Raw genomic sequence first — 18,911 nt, 5'->3', positions numbered from 1 at the left:
AGCTGAAGATCTGGCCTCTGGCTTTCAAAGCTATGTATACATAAAAGAACAATGTTTCAGATATTGTTATAAAGATTAGCAAAACAAAAGCCTCTGTTATTCACTGCACCCCTTCCATCTACTTTAAACCTAGGAAACAAAATGTTATTACAACAAACATACATTTGATTTTTCTCAGATGTGTTGAATTGGATGCAATCTTCAGTTAGCAGAATAGGGGTGGTACTTCATGATAGTTGCTGTACATTTCATCCTGGCATTGGTACAAATACTATTCTTCATGCTTAAACTATGTAGAAGTGGCTACAAATCATACAGGATGATAACTTCCACTGGAAAAAATTGATTCATTGTTCCTACAGATGTGCATTTTTCTGGTCATCTTGTGGGAGCTCAGTTTTTCTCTCAGTTATTCGTTTAATCATCTGAAGCAGTCTAGTATTTTTCTGGGGGTGGCTTGTAGTGATGTGGATGGTGCTGTTTCAGATGAGGCCCTAAATAAAGAAGAAAGGGTATTCACCACTTTTAACCTTTGTTGTATATACGATAAAATAATTAAGCCCCCATCACCGTAGTATCTGAGCACCTCCCAATCTTTAACATTTTTATCCCCACAACACCTCTATAAGGCAGGGCAATGCTATTATCCCCCTTTTACAGGCAGAAAACTGAAATACCAGGTGACTTACACAGAATGTCTGCAGCAGAGCAAGACTAGAAGCGGGATCTCTTACAGCCCAGATTGCCACTGTAACCACTGGATCATCCATCCTTTCAGTGGAATAATTGCATACAAGGCCCTGAACCTGCAAAAAACTCTGCCTGTGCTGACATATGCCCCGGGCCCTTTAAATCACCGCCGGAGCTCCGGCAGCCGGTCTTGGGTGGTGATTTAAAGGGCCCAGAGCTCCCCGCAGTGGCAGGAGCACCGGGCCCTTTGAATCCCTGCCCGAGCCCGGCTGCTGGAGCCCCGGGGCCCCGGCAGCCAGGCTCCAGCAGGGATTTTAAGGGCCCGGGTCTCCTCACAGCAGCTGGAGCCCCGGGCCCTTTAAATCACCGCCCGAGCCCTGCCGCCCCGGGGTAGTGGCGGCAGGGCTCCCATGGTGATTTAAAGGGCCCGGAGCTCCACGGGCCCTTTAATTTGCCCCTGAGCCCTGGGGCTCCCAGCCGCCTCTGCAGCTGGTAGCTCTGGGATGATTTAAAGGCCCCGGCATACTAGTAAGTCCTCTGATCACTGTAGAACCCTTAATTCCTAAATTCAGCCAATTGTTTACTACTTGTATTTCTCTCTACAGCACCACTGTATCCCAGATGTCTTATCCATAGATTTCTCACAAAGCAATGCACTGGCTGTGCCACACGTGTAGTTTCTTTGCTACAATACTTTGCAATGGCCTCAACATGACCCTGAGGTCCTGAGATAATATCACCAGATCACTTAAACTACCTTTTTGCAGTCCTCCCCCACCCCCTCAAAGAGCAACCTGGATTTAACAGGTTTTGGAGACTGATAATCTGAGCTACCATCTTAGCCTATAATACCAAATAGGTGGATTGTTTGTTTTTATCCTGAACCAATATTTGTGTAACTGATCATTAGATATCATAACAGAATATTTACGGACGTACCTTGGTTAACAGTTTGTGGCTCTGATCTTTTTTTTTTTAGCCGCTGTTTCTACTAAGCCTTGGTGCAAATTTGCAGTGTTACATTAGAGGGAAGATAGTGATTATGAGAAACACTAGCATTATTCACGTGCTAAATATTCTAAAATTATTGGGTTCACTTACCCTTTATATGTATTTATATATCGGGGGGAAACAAAAACTGTGCAGTAAATATACAATGGATGCAATTAAAAAGTTCATTCTGGTTTCAGAGCTATTAAATGTTCCAGCAGGATTCTCCATTTTAATTATAGGGACTATCCCTGGAATCCATAATATCTCTAAAAACAGAACAGTTTAAGACTGCTCACTGTATAAAGAGTTAGAGCAGTAGAATCCCATGACTTTGTTTTAATTGTTGCAGTAGACAATGTTTTAAGTGCCTTTCTCTGCACGTACAATAGTCCAAATACTTTTATGTCAGATCACAACACTTACTGTGGGGTGAAGATGGCAGCAGATCAGGTGTTCGGAAAGATTTTATTGTGGCTGGCCCCTCCCCGCCTGTTGTCAGCACTTGCACTTCTAATCGGTAAAGCGTTGATGGCCTCAGGTTGGGGACAGTCAGCACATAATGATCCTAAAAATATATGAACGGAATAAATGTGTATGTCTACCAGAAATAATAGACACAATTGCTCCATCCAGAAATTGTACATTAAGTAGATACTTTCTTTCTCACATCCATACTTGTTTTAAAATTGTGTTGCAACTCCCACAGATTGTTTTCTTATGATTTTATTTTAAAGATTTCATACATTTATTATGTAGTTCACTACTCTTTTGGTTTGGTTACATGTTCCTAAAGAGTTGGTATCAAAAAATACTTGGCAGAGCAAGAATTTGAAATAAAGCCAGTTCTCAGGCCTGGTCTACACCTAAATCTTAGGTCAACCTAGCTACATTCATACCCATGAAAGAGGTAGTTAAGCCAACCGTGACCGTAGTGTACTTCCAACTTCAATTTTCTAGTCAGTTTCCTGAAATTAAAGTGTCAGTGTCATGAATGGAGTTTATTTCTAGGTTTTATTTACTTTTCAAATAACAAGTACATTGTACGTCTTATAAAATATTTTATAGAAGCCAATGTCTGTCTTTAGTTGCCATTGATTTGTAAACTGATGGCCTTTTTGAGTCAAGGGCAAGAGCCTCAGCTGGTGAAAATTAGTATAGATCCACTCAGCTACCCAGGCTAATGAACAGGCCCTGAATTTTTAATCCCATTTTTGAAGTGGTGAGAGTTGAATTATTAATTAACCCTGGGCCAGACTTTTCACTGCTTTGCACCTTGTGTGATCATTTACAGTCAGACAAATAAGTGCAGATTAGGTGTAAAATATTTCCAAATGAGAATGAACACTTGTAAATGACTCAAGGAAATGCAGTGAAGAATCAGACCTTCAATTCAACTTCTTCCCAAGGTTGTTTGGGCTGCTGAATCACCAGACAACCATCCACTGGACTAGTCCTAGGACTGAACTAGTGGCATTAAACTAAGGTCTGTGGAACCAAACACTGAACAAACACAAAGCAAGCTCCACCTGGTAGCTACACCTAGCATTCCAGGAATAGCCTGCCGGAAGAAATTGCTGTGCCAGCAGACAGAGCATTTAAAGTATGTGCAGCATACTTGTTCCGATCTAGCTCACTGAAGTCAATGGAAAGACCACTGTCTTCACTGGGCTTTGGATCAGGCCCAGGGTGCTTAGTAGCAACCTCTGCCTCTGGTGTAGTTGGCAACATCTCTTGAATGGCCTCCCTCCTGCTTGCTGCCTCTACTACCACGGGAGGAACTGGAGCCCTTGCAAAGAAAAGGGAGAATAGTGCAAGTTAAATCTTCTCCCACTTTATATGAACAGAGATCTAGTTCTATTTTGAATTACCATTATTTAACTGTCCGCGTAAGGGGGACAGGGATCCCCTCAAGTCCCCTCCAGACCCTGCTTCAGGTCCTTGCAATGTCTTTTTCTCACCTCCTGACAGATGCCCAAGGGGGTTCTTGGAGCAAACAAACTAAAGAAAAGTTCCCTCCCCTCTTTCTTCCCTTCTGGGAGAGGGGAGTCTGTGGGAAATTAAAGAGAAATAAGGGTGACCTGGATCTCAGGCAGTCTTCCTGAGTCAGCCCTTTAGGCTTAGTCTAAACAGGGTCCACCTCCATGGGGCATGCTGCTCTGTGGCTGGGTTGTGCAGCTTCAGGAGCAATGAGGTTTGTTGCTGTCTCCCTCTCAGCAAGCCAAGCCGGGGCAGGGCAGCCTTTTTCCTCTTCCCCCAGCCCTTCCTGAGGCAGCTTTTCCCTTTTAAGCTCCTCGCTCCCTTCCCCCCACCCACCCCCCGGTAGAACAAGTCTCACAACTGCATCTTGTTAGTGTAGAACAGGCCCAGAGAAACTTGCTAGTCCCCTCTCTGTCAGTGTGAGGGTGTGTCCCTTTATACTTTTGTACAAATTTGCAGAAAAGGGAGAAGAGCTTTATTGTCCACAAAGCACATATCCAGATGGAGCAGAGGGAAGGTTAATGCAAAGGAGAGAGAAATTATCTTGCATTCAGGGTGTAATCTGGCGTGGACTCACCCCTGCGGCACCTCCTACTGGTCGTCTCGGGAATTAGCTCACCAGCATCCAGAGCGCCCTCTGCAGGCCCAGTGTCCCACCTGTTGTTGGCCCCCGTGTCCCTCCCAGACCCCAGTGCCCTTGACTTGGGTGCTGCCCCCCTGGCAGTACCCCAATCTCTCTCTCTGGGTCTCCCCACCCAGGGGAACCCCCACCCCCCATCCCAATGTCACCTCAGTTATGGCTACTGCCAGTCACCATCTAGCCCCGGCGCCCTGGGGCAGACTGCAGTCTATCAGCCAATCATCACCAGCAATAAGGGGGTTTGGACTGGCTGCCTTTACCCACCCTCAGGTTGCCCCTCCACAACCCCAATACCTATATGGGCCTAGGACCAGGCCCTGCAGCCTGGGGAGTTGCTGGCCTAGGGCTTCACAGCCCCCAAGACCTTTCCCCAGCCCTGCCTCACTCTAGGTTCCCGGATGAGCTCCCTGCAGCCAGGCCTGTCTCTCTCTGCAGTCAGAGGGAGACTTCTCAGCTCTGCCTACCCTGGCCTTCTTATAAGGCTGAGTGGCTCCGTTTGGGGCGTGGCCCCAGCTGCAGCCACTTCCACAATCAGCCGGGGTTTAGCTCCTTTACTCAGCCCCAGCCCTCTGCAGGGTTTTTCCAACCCCTTCAGGGCTGGAGCGGGCGTTCACCCTGCTACACAGGGTAACCCCACTAAGTTTCCCATCCTGGATATCAAAGAATTAACAAATCCTTACTATCCTAGGAACAGACCGGCCTGATCATCAAAAGAAAAATATCTTCTGCTGCCTAGATGATCTTTGCCTTCATTAAGGCATATGTCAAATATGGTTGCTAATTTGACAATCATACACATTACAATGTTTGATGTGTCATCAAGATAAGTAGTTGTTCTGGAGATGTATCCCAAACAAGGGGGGGGAAGTGAACCCATTTTTTGCTCAGACACACATGCAGAACCAGAGAACACAATGGTGCCTAGCAGCTAAATCATGACTAAAAATACAAAATTAGCCATGCACACAAACATGTAATGCCCCCTGCAATAAAAAGAAAAAAACTTACTGCTGGCAGTATCTGTGATTGGGAAATGATGCTGTTGGGTAAGCTGTTTTGTCGGCTCTCTGTAGTAACCTCTGCCCAGGTGACTTGAAACCCTGTCATGGGCTGATGAAGATTTGCCTTTGATATCTTCCATGAAAAGTGACCAGTAATATTTACTTCCTGAACAATGAAAGAGGCAGATAGATTCTCGGGTTTGGCCAGCACTTTAGGGAGAACTGATGCTGCAAAAATTTGAGGCAAGAGGATAAGTTAAATTTTGAGGAACTGCTGAAACAGTGTTAATATAGCTTGAGATCCCAGGGTCACAGTCTGTTTCTTGATGTGTCTATTGCATTTCTTTATCTAGTTTACTCAGGACTCTGCCAACTTTTTGCCACCTCTTTTCTTAAGATACTTTTCTTAAGATACTTCTGAAGAGGCAACAGCATAAACTCTCTAATTTAGGAGAGTTTCAAGGTAATGTCTCAGTATTGCATCTGGTAAAAAGTATAGTATAGTCCCATAGCTTGATTATTAACTAACTTGTATTTTGTTTGGTCACTTACCTGTGCAAAGTGAATGCAAAGTGGTATACAATCTGTCAATTCAAAATGGGAGCATTTTACACTCACGTTGGACAGGTGTAAATAACTACACAAGGTGCAAAGCACTGGCAATTAAAACGTACAGCCTTAGGCCTTGTCAGCACAGGAAAGTAGTTTTGGATATAACCTAGGGTTTGAATTTAAACTGATACAGTTATTCCAGTATAACTCTCTGTTTGAATACTTATAACAGTATAAAAATGCTTTTTTTTTTTTTTTTTTTTTGCTATAGCTTATTTGGGAAAGGGGATAAGTTAAACCAAAAACAGCCCTCTTATACTGGAATAAGAGCATTCACGAGGTGGGTTATAAAGGTATAACTAATATCTGTATAATTCTATCTGTATAACCGATAAAACTTTCCAGCACAAACAAGTCCTTAAAAAAAGAATAGCAATGTAAATCATTGCTACAATAATACTGCTACAATATATATACTTGAATAATCCCCTGAAATTCTTATCTAAGTGACCAACCAATACTATGATAGCCTTGTCAAGTTGGTAAAACCACACCCCTATGTATTTAATTTGATTGCATTTGTAACGAGGAAAAATGTTGAAAGTATTTGTTAGACAAATTTCCTACTAAAAGAATTCAAAGACTCTTTAATGTTGAAAAACATTACTTACCAGGGTATCCTGGTAATTACCTGGACATTCAGATACACAAAAATAAGTCTCCTCTACTTATTCTGAGTCTTTCAAAACACATTTGAAAGTTTTACAAAAGTTTTACAAAACTTGTTTTTGAGTGCCTAGAAGTGCACTTGAAATCTACTCTGCAAGTTCTTCAGACCGTGACTTACCTCCTTCAGCAGGACAAGTAATGTGCTTGTGGTTTTTTCCTTTAAGAGCAGAGCAAGGTGGGGTGGTAAAGAAAATACTTTCAGCCTTCAAACGACCTTTAGATCTTGCTGGCTGAACGGTCACTTTATATTTACATGAAAATGACAGGTCCTGAAGAATTATGTAGTTTTCCTAGACCAAGAAAAACAGTACATGCTGTGAATAAACCTTTTTTAAAAACCATAATGTTGGCATAAGATTAAATGTTTTTTTTTTCTAGTAAAGTGCATTTTTCTCTACATGATTAGCACATACAAATGTGTTTTTTTATTCAGAGAACAAAGTAAATATTGCCTATATTATTATTAAATTATAATCAGAAAACATTATTATAGTGGTTGGATACTTTCTTCAATCCTATACAGTACCTTAGTCATGCTGCATCAAAGTAGCTAACTTTTAACACAGGGAACAATCCCTTGGCACGATGGCAGTGGGGAATGGCAGTGTGAGGATGAAAAATGCTAATCCAATTAAATAAATGTAAGGAAGCTGATTTAAACTGAGATGAAAGACAGGCTTAGTCTACATTTAAGAACTCCTTTTAACGTGCATACAAATTCCAAGAAGGCCTTATACGTCTTTCCTTGAGGACATCCTACTTCCACCCTTTGATATAGCACGTTATCCCTCTAAGCAGGAAAGGATCCACAACTGAGCAATAAAACACAGTTATATGTAGAAGGATATCTTTAAGGCAACAACTAAACAAGACCCCTGACACCTTTGAAAAACCCTGCCTACGTGTTTTTGTTCAAATCAAGTTTAATAAGAGAAATTCTAGCTTCTGGTAAAATTTCTGAAAGTCACCTAAGTGACTTAGGTTCCCAAGTCCCACTGATTTTCAGTTCTTTACAGCACTTAGGTGTTTCTGAAAGTTTTGTACTCTGTGTTTGAAAACAGCTGAAGAGTGTTAGAGTTAAGCTAAGTAATTTTCTCATAACTGACATGGGAAGTGCATTAGAGAGACAAAGTGGCTGAGGTAATATAATTTATTGGACCAACTTCTGTTGGTGAGAGAGACCAAGCTTATGCACTTACACAGAGCTCTTCTTCTGGACTGGGATACTAACTCAAAGTGTCACGGCTAAATACAAGGTTTGAACAGATTGGTTAGCATAAGTAGTTAACACATATTTCAACATATTTTAACAAGCCACTTCATCTTGAATGATCCCTTGAAATCTGTGTTAACTACTTATGCTAAACTATCTGTTCAAACCTTGTATTTAGCTGTGACACTGTGAGTTTCTTTCCCAGACCTGATGAAGAGCTCTGTGTAAGCTTGAATGCTTGTCTCTCTCATCAACAGAAGTTGGGCCAATAAAAGATATTACCTCACCCACCTTGTCTCTCTAATATCCTGGGGCCAACACAGATACAGCAACACTGCATACATGAAAAGTGCATGACTAATAGATTACTGAAACATTCCAGTGCAGTCCCTTTAGAACAGCACTTGTAAACAAATCACCACTTTGATGCTGAGTTAACTATTGGCATGAGTAAGTATTGTAGGACTAGGCCCCTTATTTGTCATATCAGATTGCTCAGGATACATCCGAAGTAGAATATTACAGTATTAGAAGCTGATCCTGCAAACCTGACTCCTGTAATTCCTATTTAAGATTATTCAAGAGTCAGATTGTACTTCTAGTAAAGTCTATGGGAGCTTTGCCATTGACATCACTGGAAGCAGGATCAGACCTAAAGGGAGTATGGTTTTCAGCATCAGGCCCTTTGCAACCATGTGTTTATCGAAGGTAGTTTCTTAACTATTTTAGAATAATATTCAATATCTCAATGTATTGATTGGAACTTACAAATAGACACAGGGTTTTCCAAATCAGACTAGACTAATTACTGTAAAATAATTTATAGGAAAACCAAAAAACCATAATGCACCTGGCCAGTCGTGCAATGCTGTTCATGGAGAAAAAAAATCTTTCCTGACCTCTAGTGGCAATAAACTTATTTAATTATATTAGTTTTCCCTTACATTAGCATGCATAACTCCAAATGTTGTTACTGATCACAAAATTATCTGTCTTCTTTTTAAATCCATCGACAGTATTTGACTCTCTGACAGCAGTAAATTCCAACTATTCCCTTTGATTTAGTCTAACTTTACTTGCCATTAACTTCAATGAGTTGACTTCTTATTATGGCACAGGGTAAAAAAGAAAGGCTGATCAAGTTTTCTTGAAGTTTCTTTCATTATTCACTGACTTGAGTGTGGTGTATCAATTTTAGTAATGTAATGTTTGTATAGCATATTACTTGAGTAGAGTGGTCCTAGATTGGACAATACATTCAGTAGGAAGAAATGCCATTGCTAAAATATAATTGGGATATAATATTTATTTATACAGAACTATAATAATTTAGAAACTTTCTCTCTTCTATTCAGGTTCTTATACTGCAGCACTCATCGACTGTAAGGCCAGAAGGGAACACTGTGATCATCTGGTCTGACTTACTGCATAATACAGGCCATAAGACTTCCCCGAATTTAATTCCTGTTTGAACTAAAGCATATCTTTTAAACAAAATCCAATCTTGATTTTAAAATTGCCAGTGATGGAGAATCACTGTGATATCTTTGCACCTTCCAGCATTAATGTCTAGCATCTACCATGTGAGGCTTTTTTCTTCATCTCTTACTCTTCTCAGGGGGAGCCTCGCTTGTGGATCCTCCCTATATCTGAAAACAAGCCTAGCTGCTTATTTTGATTAAAATTCAATATTTGTATTTGTATAGTGGTGGTTCCCAGGAGTGCTAATCATGGATCAGGTTTGCCTTGTAGTGTAATATGAACACTTCAGGTACCCATGTAAAGCATTTGAATGCAGTACATTCATTTAGACTACCTTTCATGTTTGGTTAAATCAACAAACCCAAATATATCACTACTCTGCAGTGAAGTAAAAAAAACCACTCCTACTGTACCAATGACAGGTATAAAACATTCTGCATGCTATTACATATCACTTCCCTCTTCCTTTTCCCCATCCTTGATGACTGGAAACCACTACAAGTTAAGCAAGGGACTGAATTTCAACTTACATAGGTCAGGCCAGTTGCTTTTTCAGGCCCTTTAGTTTCATTGTGCACACAGGATTCTGGGAACCACTGGACGTGATATCGACTCATACTAGTGTCTAAATGAACAAAACAGCAACACAAAAAGGAAGAGGAAAACATACATTACAGTTATGCTTTAGCCATCTGCAGCTTTCCTGGCTTTTCTGGATATAAAACCAAGGGATTTTAAGAATTTTGGAAGTGTCAGTTCCTTGCTGCTCATAAGCATTTAAAGTTCCCATGAATGAAAAAAAGAGAATATTAAACATGTCAATAACTTAATCCATGTGTTAGCGCAGTAAGGATGAACTAAAAAAATAAAATAAAGGGATTTAGCAGAAATTTAAGTGTTGATGAGAGGGAGAAAAAATCCCCATGGTTTATGCTGCCAAACATCTTGGGAATGATGGGAATGATTCAGTGCCAACCGTCTGTAACTGTTTACGTTGTCAGAACATTGCAATGCTGCTGCATGGCACCACTCGGTAAATCTGTGTTTGGACACGTGAAAATTTCTCTGAACCTTATACTTTCAGAATGTATCATGAAACCGCCTCCACATGTGGCCAACTGAAAGTCTAGTCACAGCTCTTAGGAACAATACTAAAGGCTTGCTCTTGCTCTCATTGAAGCCAGTGGCAAAACTCCCGTGACTTCAATGGTGCAGACTCTACAACAGCAATTCCATAATTATCAGTGTGATTTTTAGTAAAAATTCTCTGAGAGCTCCATACAGAATTGTAGTGGCAGGCGTAAAATTTATAACCATTCATCTCAATCCAGACTGTATGATAAAGCAGACTAGGGCAAAACAAAGAGCAATGAAGAACTGAGACAGAAAACATGGTGGTATAAATGCATCTTGTTGTTTTCCTGGAGTATTCATATTTCTGTGCATAGTGGCTATAAAATTAAATGTCTATTATAGTAATTAACTTGATACACCAGAGTTGCTCATGCCAAGTGCATGATTATGGTTTTCTGGAATGGAAAAGAAATACCTTTGATGGCTTTAGGGTTGATCTGGCAATAGACTGCTATGAGCAATTTGGAAGCAGAAGAGAGGGATTACAAATTAAAGAGAAAATAAGTGATCTCTGAAGCCAACAAAAATTGTATTTGGTAAGAAAGACTGATTGGAAGTTTGTTCAAAATGGATTTTTGTAGCTGTTGTCTTCATAACAACGTATATGCTAATTATTTTCATGACTGCTCTCGAAGCCCAAAGGTTTTCAATAAGAAATGAATGAAGAAACACTCAACTGTGTTCTAATTATTTTCTGTCATATTTTTTTTAAAATGTAGGTATTCTCACTTGAATCTGACCATTGTGGCTTTGCCATTAGACGTACCAGTCAGAGTGAGATACACACTCACAGTGCATCTCCAAGTAGGTCTCATCTGATTTCATCTGTTCTGATTCATTCAATTATTGCCTATTCTCTGTTTGCTCCCGCTCCTGAGACAAACACATACCACATGCAGTCCATCATCTGGCATCTAGAGACCTGAAAACTCAGTACTATTCTATTAACCATCTGAAGTCTCTGATGAATGACTATATAGTGAATCTTCTTATTGATCTTCTACTATCTGATAATCAGCAATTTACTCTGTTAAAGTATACTTACATAAGGCAGACCACCTATAGATCCATTCAAACTTTAAATTCAATACACTCGCTAGTCATTACATAAAAGTATTGCTGTTGGCTTTGTCACAGATTGAATGAGGCCTGGTTACCTGTCCACCAAGAACCGGAGAAGACCACTAATATTTCAAATAGGCCATTGAACACCTCCATATGAACAACCATAGATGAGCTGGACTTGATGACCTCTCAAAGTCCCTGTCAGTCCTACATTTCTATGATTCTATGAATCTTGAGGTTTCAAAGTTTGCTTTGGTTAAGTATCCTAACTGACCAGTCTGGAGTTGAGCTAATCCTCAGTCTGGAAATCTCATGAAATTAGGCTTTCAACATAATATTTAATGTATTTCCAGGTTTTGGCCAGGTAGGAAATTCTGTGGGAACTGTGGGGCTCTGTCCAGCTCCACACCTGTAATCTGATCTTTCCACCTGGGCATACAGATACCCTGCTCACACCTCATTCCTTTCTTCCTTCCTGCCTATCCATTCAGGCAGTGGCAACCTCTTTGTCTCTCTACCGGGAAGCTAAGAAGTGAACTCAAAGCACAACTTTCCAAGAAGCTTCCTTCTGCTGGATTCAAATGAGATTGTTGCTGGGCTGGTGTGAAGAAAGTCTGTAATATCTCTAATTACACTGCTCTACAGCCAAAATGCTTCTGAAATAAATGTAGTCAAACTTTACTAATTCTGGGTCACTGAGAACGAAAATTATGCTTAAAATTGTTGATTGGCTCTAGTTTTCAAGATATGCTATTGGGTCAGTATATACGACCCTTGACTTGGGAATGGCGGAGGATAAGTGAGTTATAAAGGGAAGGGATCTCAATTTAAACCAGAAATGACTAAAATACATCTTTGACTGGATCTATGAATAAATCTATGACTGGATTTGGACAGTACTTGCTTTTTAGGCAAAACAATGAATGATGCAATCTGAAGCTGGTATTGCGTCATACATGATATGAATTGCATCATGTTATTCCTAGAAGTCATGGATGATGCAATCATAACGAAGCTTACATCACTCTGCTGAACAAATTGCCCTATATCAGCTCTAGAAATCATACAGTGGCGTGCTCTCTTATTTGTCAGTGTTTGATTTTGCAAAGGGACACATTTCTGTTTAGCCAAAGTGAGCAGAAATGCCTCGTACTTGTGTGAACAGTGCAGATAACTTCTGCTATGTTTGTGGTGAGGTGACTTTTGCATTGCAAAAGCGCAGTATAACCACTATGGTTAAGAAAGCCTATCACCTTTATTTTGGCTGCAAAATTGGAGATCAGGACAAGAGGTGGGCCCCACACATATGCTGCAACACTTGTGCAACAAATCTTCACCAGTGGTTGAACAGGAAAAGGAAATCTATGCCTTTTGCAGTGCCAATGATTTGGAGAGAGCCAACAGATCATACCAGCAATTGTTACTTCTGCATGGTGCCTCCAGTTGGGAAAGGTGTGTCAAAGAAGAAAAAGTGGACTGTGCATTATCCAAACATTCCATCAGCTATATGCCCAGTACCCCACGGAGAAGGACTGCCGGTTCCTGATGCACCAGAATCATTCTCACTTGAGTCAGACGAGGAAGAGGATGAAACTTCTGGTCCTGAACCATCAATGTCACAGGACCCACATTTTCTCCCATCCTCCTCCTCTGAACCACACCTCATAACACAAGGTTAACTGAATGACCTTGTCAGGGATTTGGAACTACCCAAGAGTAAGGCAGAGGCGTTGGGCTCCAGACTACAGCAGTGGAATCTCCTGGCAGGTGATGTTCGGGTTTCCATGTTCCGTGACCGTCAAAAGGATCTTGTCCCATTCTTCTTCATGGAAGGTGATCTTGTAGCCTGCAACAACATCGATGGTGTGATGGCAGCCCTCAACATCGTTCACGATCCAGATGAGTGGAGACTGTTCATTGATTCATCGAAGACGAGTCTTAAAGCTGTTTTACTGCATAATGGCAATGTTTTGCCATCAATTCCAGTTGGTCATGCAGTCCATATGAAGGAAACCTATGACAACATGAAGCAACTTTTGAGGTGCATAAACTATGACCAACATCAGTGGCAGTTTTGTGGCGATTTGAAGGTTGTTGCTCTCTTGCTTGGTCTGCAGACTGGATACACAAAATACTGCTGTTTTCTCTGCGAATGGGATAGTTGTGCAAGAGATTCCCACTACATCAAGAAAGATTGGCCACTCCGACAGTCATTGGAGCCTGGGAGGAAAAGTGTTCAGCATCCACCACTTGTTGAATCAAGGAAGATTTTGTTACCACCCTTACACATCAAACTGGGTCTGATGAAGAACTTTGTCGAGGCCATTGACAAAACACAAGCAGCTTTCAAGTACCTCCGTGGAAAATTTCCAAGGTTAAGTGAAGCTAAGATAAAGGAAGGTGTCTTTGTTGGTCCTCAGATTCGTGAACTTCTTCGAGATGATGCATTTGACCATGCACTGCGTGGCAAGGAAAAGACGGCATGGAAAGCCTTCCAGTTAGTGGCAATAAATTTTCTCGGAAACAACAAGGCAGACAACTACAGGTTGTTGGTGGAATACCTCCTCAAGGCATACAAAAGCCTTGGTTGCAACATGTCACTAAAAATACATTTTTTGCACTCTCATCTAGATTTTTTCCCACCGAACTGCGGAGCAGTGAGCAACGAGCACGGCGAGCGATTTCACCAGGACATTGCAACAATGGAGAAATGCTATCAGGGCAAATGGAGCCCATCAATGCTTGCAGACTATTGCTGGACAGTGACGAGAGATGCTCCATTTAATGAATACAAGAGACAAGCCAAGAAGCGCCGAGTAGACACTGAATAGGACTAAACTATGTACAGAATAGTTTTTTGCCTTTTGTTTCATAATAAATTTTATTTATATAACCCTTTTGCTGATTTTTAAAGTGTTACATAAACAGGACAGGTGAAATATTATCATGTAAAGCAACCATAAACACATGAAAAGACCTAGGTTTACAATTTATGATTAAAACTCTACTATCTACAGAATATACATGACATAAAATGTAAAAACTTAAATATCTTAGAAACAGTAGCCAATCAGTTGTTTTAATTGTCATATTTGAATTCAGCACATCAAAATACATAATAAATAGCACATTTTATCTCTGAAGCAGACGACTTCTCAAAAATTGTAGACCAGTGTTACTGCTCATGTTTTCTGTTGTTGTTTTTTTGTTATCATTCACATTTCATATCCCAATAACAACCTGACCACTGACCCCCTAGACATAACTGCCTCACCGAAACCATATTCCTTCTTCTTTTTTTTTTAGTTTTATAAACAGTTAAAATTACTTCAAATACTTGTTTCAACATATATATATAACCAGTCATGGCTGGAATGCATGAATAGTAATAGATACAGTTAAGGTTACTTGCTGTGTTTCCATTCTAAAGGGCCTTTTTCATTGAGCTGATTTTCCTAAACTTGTTCATTTGGGACTAAAATTTTCCAGGTATTGTCTCTGGACATTTTTGGAGAGTTTGAGCGAAAAAAGGAGTTCAGGCATTTTGGCTAGCAAGAAGACTGAAAGGAAATAAAAAAATAATAATAACCCCAAAACCCACCAATAAAAAAAAAACTTTATAGCATCCATGATTTGGAATAGAAAACTGAAATGTGGGAGGGAAAAACAGTCTCTAGGTTAGCAATGCACTTTTTCAATGGTTGGAGGGATGTTTTTGCTTTGGCAGAGTAACAGATATAAAAAATATCATGCTTTGTTTTGCAGGATACATGTTTAGTTACAACATCACCTTTAAAAATAACTATATCCCAATATATTTGAAAACAAATAGACCTAGTGTATCTGAGGTATGAAAGCCAAACCTAGTGAGAAACTTTTCTAAACCTTTGAAAATACATTTCCTTTTTCTTTATTAGGGTGCTAACTATGAGTGTAAATTGTGTGACTCTAGGGTTTTTATCTATAAGATAGTGTATATCTGTGAGATTTAAACACATGCAAAAGAAAAACTTACTGTAGCTTTTCCCATCAGCAATGTGCATTGGTCCCTACTGAGATCACTACTGTACTTTTCTTTGGATTTTTTTGTTCATCTATCAACTATAAACATGGCAATAGTAACTCTTGCTGCTAATGCAATGGGCAACCAATTCAAGCTGTTGATTAATCTAATGGCAGAGTCACCAAGGCTCATGATTCAGAATTATAGACAGTTGAAGTTAATTCACTATAATCTATAGTCATGCCTGGAAGTCACATATGAAAAGTTGTTTGTGAAGTTAATATTAGTAAGAATAGCCAATATGCAGTAAGATTCTTTCATTATCATAGCTAGTTTTAGCAGAAAACCTTGCTATTCCTTGTAACTATAACTTTTGAATTAAAGAGACTAACAAAAAAACGCTGCCTTGCTACCTTGAATTGGGATGGATTTAAGCGTGTGCTTAAATGCTCACCTAAATAGGTGCCTTATATCCATATTTAGGTGCCTGAATAGAATTGAGTTGATTTTCAGAGGTGCCAAGCACTACAACTCATTGAAAAGTTTTAGATTAAAAGTAATTTAGATTTTTGCAAAACAAAACAAAAGAAAAAACAAAGACATAATTTTCTAGGTTTTTTTTACATAAAACAAACAGAAAACAATGTTTTAACTTTTCTAAACCCAAAAATTTCAGTTTTAATTAAAAAACTGAGTAATCAATGGGAAATTGTGACAAAAATGAAAAGAAGATTTTTTTATTTAAATTCTCAATGCCAAATAATTGGCATTTTTCAAGCTTCTTTACACCCTTAACTCCTACAAAAGTCCTGGGGAGCTCCAGGAGCTCAGCACCCTTCAGACTCACGTCATTTTTATTCAGGAGCATAAATATGGATTTAGAATCCCAACTTTAAGCACCCGGGTTTGGAATGCTTTGCCTAAACCATTAAAACCTTATTTAAATAAGGCTTGATATGGGTAACTCCAGACCTGTAGGCATATAGCCTACATCTGCTAAATCTTGTAATCTCAAACCAGTGCTTGAATCTTAGTTTTGTTTTGAATACCAAAAACAATTTTAGTTGATATTGTTACTACTCCTCAGCTGGGATTTTTGGTTAAAATGATTCTAAAGTTGATTGTAAAATAAACAAAATAATAGTAAAAAACCTTAAAAAAATAAGTAACCTCTACTCATTTTCTCTGCCAACATACTCCATGTTTCTGTTCTGCTGTGTTTTCCTCCTGGTGCTGGCTATGTGAATAATTTATCAAATGTGGTTTTTTTTTCTATCATGTTACCACAGACAACTTCTTTCTTTGCCTAAGATGCTTTTTTTCCTACATCACAGTGAATGTTTTGCTGCTGAAGGGTGTCAGGACAACAATCTAGGAAACTGAAGTCTTTTGCATAGCTAGAATAGGTATTGGTATAGCGTGGGCAGTAGCAGTATGACAGTCCCACCCCACCAAGCCAATGTGCCTCACTATTGTTCTGAGAGATAAAAGGGCATTTATTTCCTTGTATTTGAGCTCATGCAACCTAGTGGATAGAGCACTGGACTAGGACTTGGAAATGCTGGGTTCTACTACCAGCTGTGACACTGGACTGCTAGGAAACCTTGGGCAAGTCAGTTCATCTCTGTGCCCTCTAGTTTACCCATCTGTAAAATGGGGTTAATGATACTGACCTCCTAGGTAAGGAACTTGGAGCTCTATGGCTGAAAAGCATTATATATGAGGTTGGGTATAGTATTATTATTATTATTCAGTTCTGTGCATGTTTGTTGACACATGTTGGTGTAAGAGTACCAATGAGTGCCAACCAGGATACTGTTGCTCTCCATATGAGGATATTTGTTTATGAGCAAATGGACTGTGAAAACTTATTTAAAAGAGTCCATCAGACAAGGCTTGCTTGAAAACAATTAACTTAGTGACAGACTATGGCTTGTATGGCTAGCACCTCCAAAACGTTCATCTTAAGTTTTCAGAGTTTCACTAAAGCCAGTCATAGTTTTCTGTAGACTTTCCTTTACATTCCAGTTCTCCCTGCATACCCAACTTAAATTGCCAAGTTTGCACAATTTTGATAGCCTCTCTAATCTAAGGGAAATTAAAGAAAAAGAACTAATTAAAGAATTAAGGAGAAAGAATTAAAAGAATTAAAGATAAAGAACTCAATAATAGTGGGGGATTTCAATTATCCCCATATTAACTGGGTACATGTCACCTCAGGACGAAATGCAGAGACAAAATTTCTCGATACTTTAAATGACTGCTTCTTGGAGCAGCTGGTACAGTAACCCACAAAGGGAGAGGAAACTCTCGATTTAGTCCTGAGTGGAGCGCAGGATCTGGTCCAAGAGATAATTAGAACAGGACCGCTTGGAAATAGTGACCATAATATAATAACATTTAACATTCCTGTGGTGGGAAGAACACCTCAGCAACCCAACACTGTGGCATTTAATTTCAGAATGGGGAACTATGCAAAAATGAGGAGGTTAGTTAAACAGAAATTAAAAGGTACAGTGAAAAGTGTCCATGCAGCTTGCAGGGATTTCATTCTAGTCAAAGACACCATAATAGAGGCCCAACTTAAATGTATACCCCAAATTAAAAAAACACAGTAAAAGAACTAAAAAAGAGCCACCGTGGCTTAACAACCATGTAAAAGAAGCAGTGAGAGATAAAAAGGCATCTTTTAAAAATTGGAAGTCAAATCCTAGTGAGGTAAATAGAAAGGAGCACAAACACTGTCAAATTAAGTGTAAAAATGAAATAAGAAAAGCCAAAAAGGAGTTTGAAGAACAGCTAGCCAAATACTCAAAAGGTAATAACAAAATGTTGTTTAAGTACATCAGAAGCAGGAAGCCTGCTAAACAACCAGTGGGGCCCCTGGATGATCGAGATACAAAGGAGCACTTAAAGACAATAAAGTCATTGTGGAGAAACCAAATGAATTCTTTGCTTCAGTCTTCACGGCTGAGGATGTTAGGGAGATTCCCAAACCTGAAGTTTGGTTGTAGCCCACGAAAGCTTATGCTCTAATAAATTTGTTAGTCTCTAAGGTGCCACAAGTACTCCTGTTATTTTTCCCAAACCTGAGCCGTCCTTTGTAGGTGACAAATCTGAGGAATTGTTACAGATTGAAGTGTCACTAGAGGAGATTTTGGAATTAATTGATGAACTTAACAGTAAAAAGTCACCGGGACCAGATGGCATTCACCCAAGGGTTCTGAAAGAACTCAAATGTGAAATTGTGGAACTATTAACTAGGGTTTGTAACCTGTCCTTTAAATCAGCTTCTGTACCCAATGACTGGAAGATAGCTAATGTAACGCCAACATTTAAAAAGGGCTCTAGAAGTGATCCTGACAATTACAGACTGGTAAGTGTAACATCAGTACTGGGCAAATTAGTTGAACTAATAGTAAAGAATAAAAT

The 18,911-nt window shown here is 39.7% G+C and overlaps 1 protein-coding gene across 1 annotated transcript in view; it reads right to left on the bottom strand.

The window, feature by feature from the left end:
* Nucleotides 1-435: 435 nt before the first annotated feature.
* The window catches only part of ANOS1 (anosmin 1), a 178,537-nt gene continuing 160,061 nt past the window's right edge, over nucleotides 436-18,911 (bottom strand). The window contains exons 10-14 of the mRNA XM_065423031.1: nucleotides 9,808-9,902; nucleotides 6,701-6,872; nucleotides 5,309-5,529; nucleotides 2,107-2,248; nucleotides 436-494 (exon numbers count right to left, since the gene is read on the bottom strand). Of these exons, the coding sequence (XP_065279103.1) occupies nucleotides 436-494; nucleotides 2,107-2,248; nucleotides 5,309-5,529; nucleotides 6,701-6,872; nucleotides 9,808-9,902 (689 nt within the window). The remainder of the gene's footprint in view (nucleotides 495-2,106; nucleotides 2,249-5,308; nucleotides 5,530-6,700; nucleotides 6,873-9,807; nucleotides 9,903-18,911) is intronic.

This window comes from Emys orbicularis, chromosome 1 (assembly GCF_028017835.1).
Source record: "Emys orbicularis isolate rEmyOrb1 chromosome 1, rEmyOrb1.hap1, whole genome shotgun sequence".
Lineage (NCBI taxonomy): Eukaryota > Metazoa > Chordata > Testudines > Emydidae > Emys > Emys orbicularis.
The sequence above is the reverse complement of the archived record's forward strand: the minus strand, read 5'-3'. Positions and strand labels throughout refer to the sequence as shown.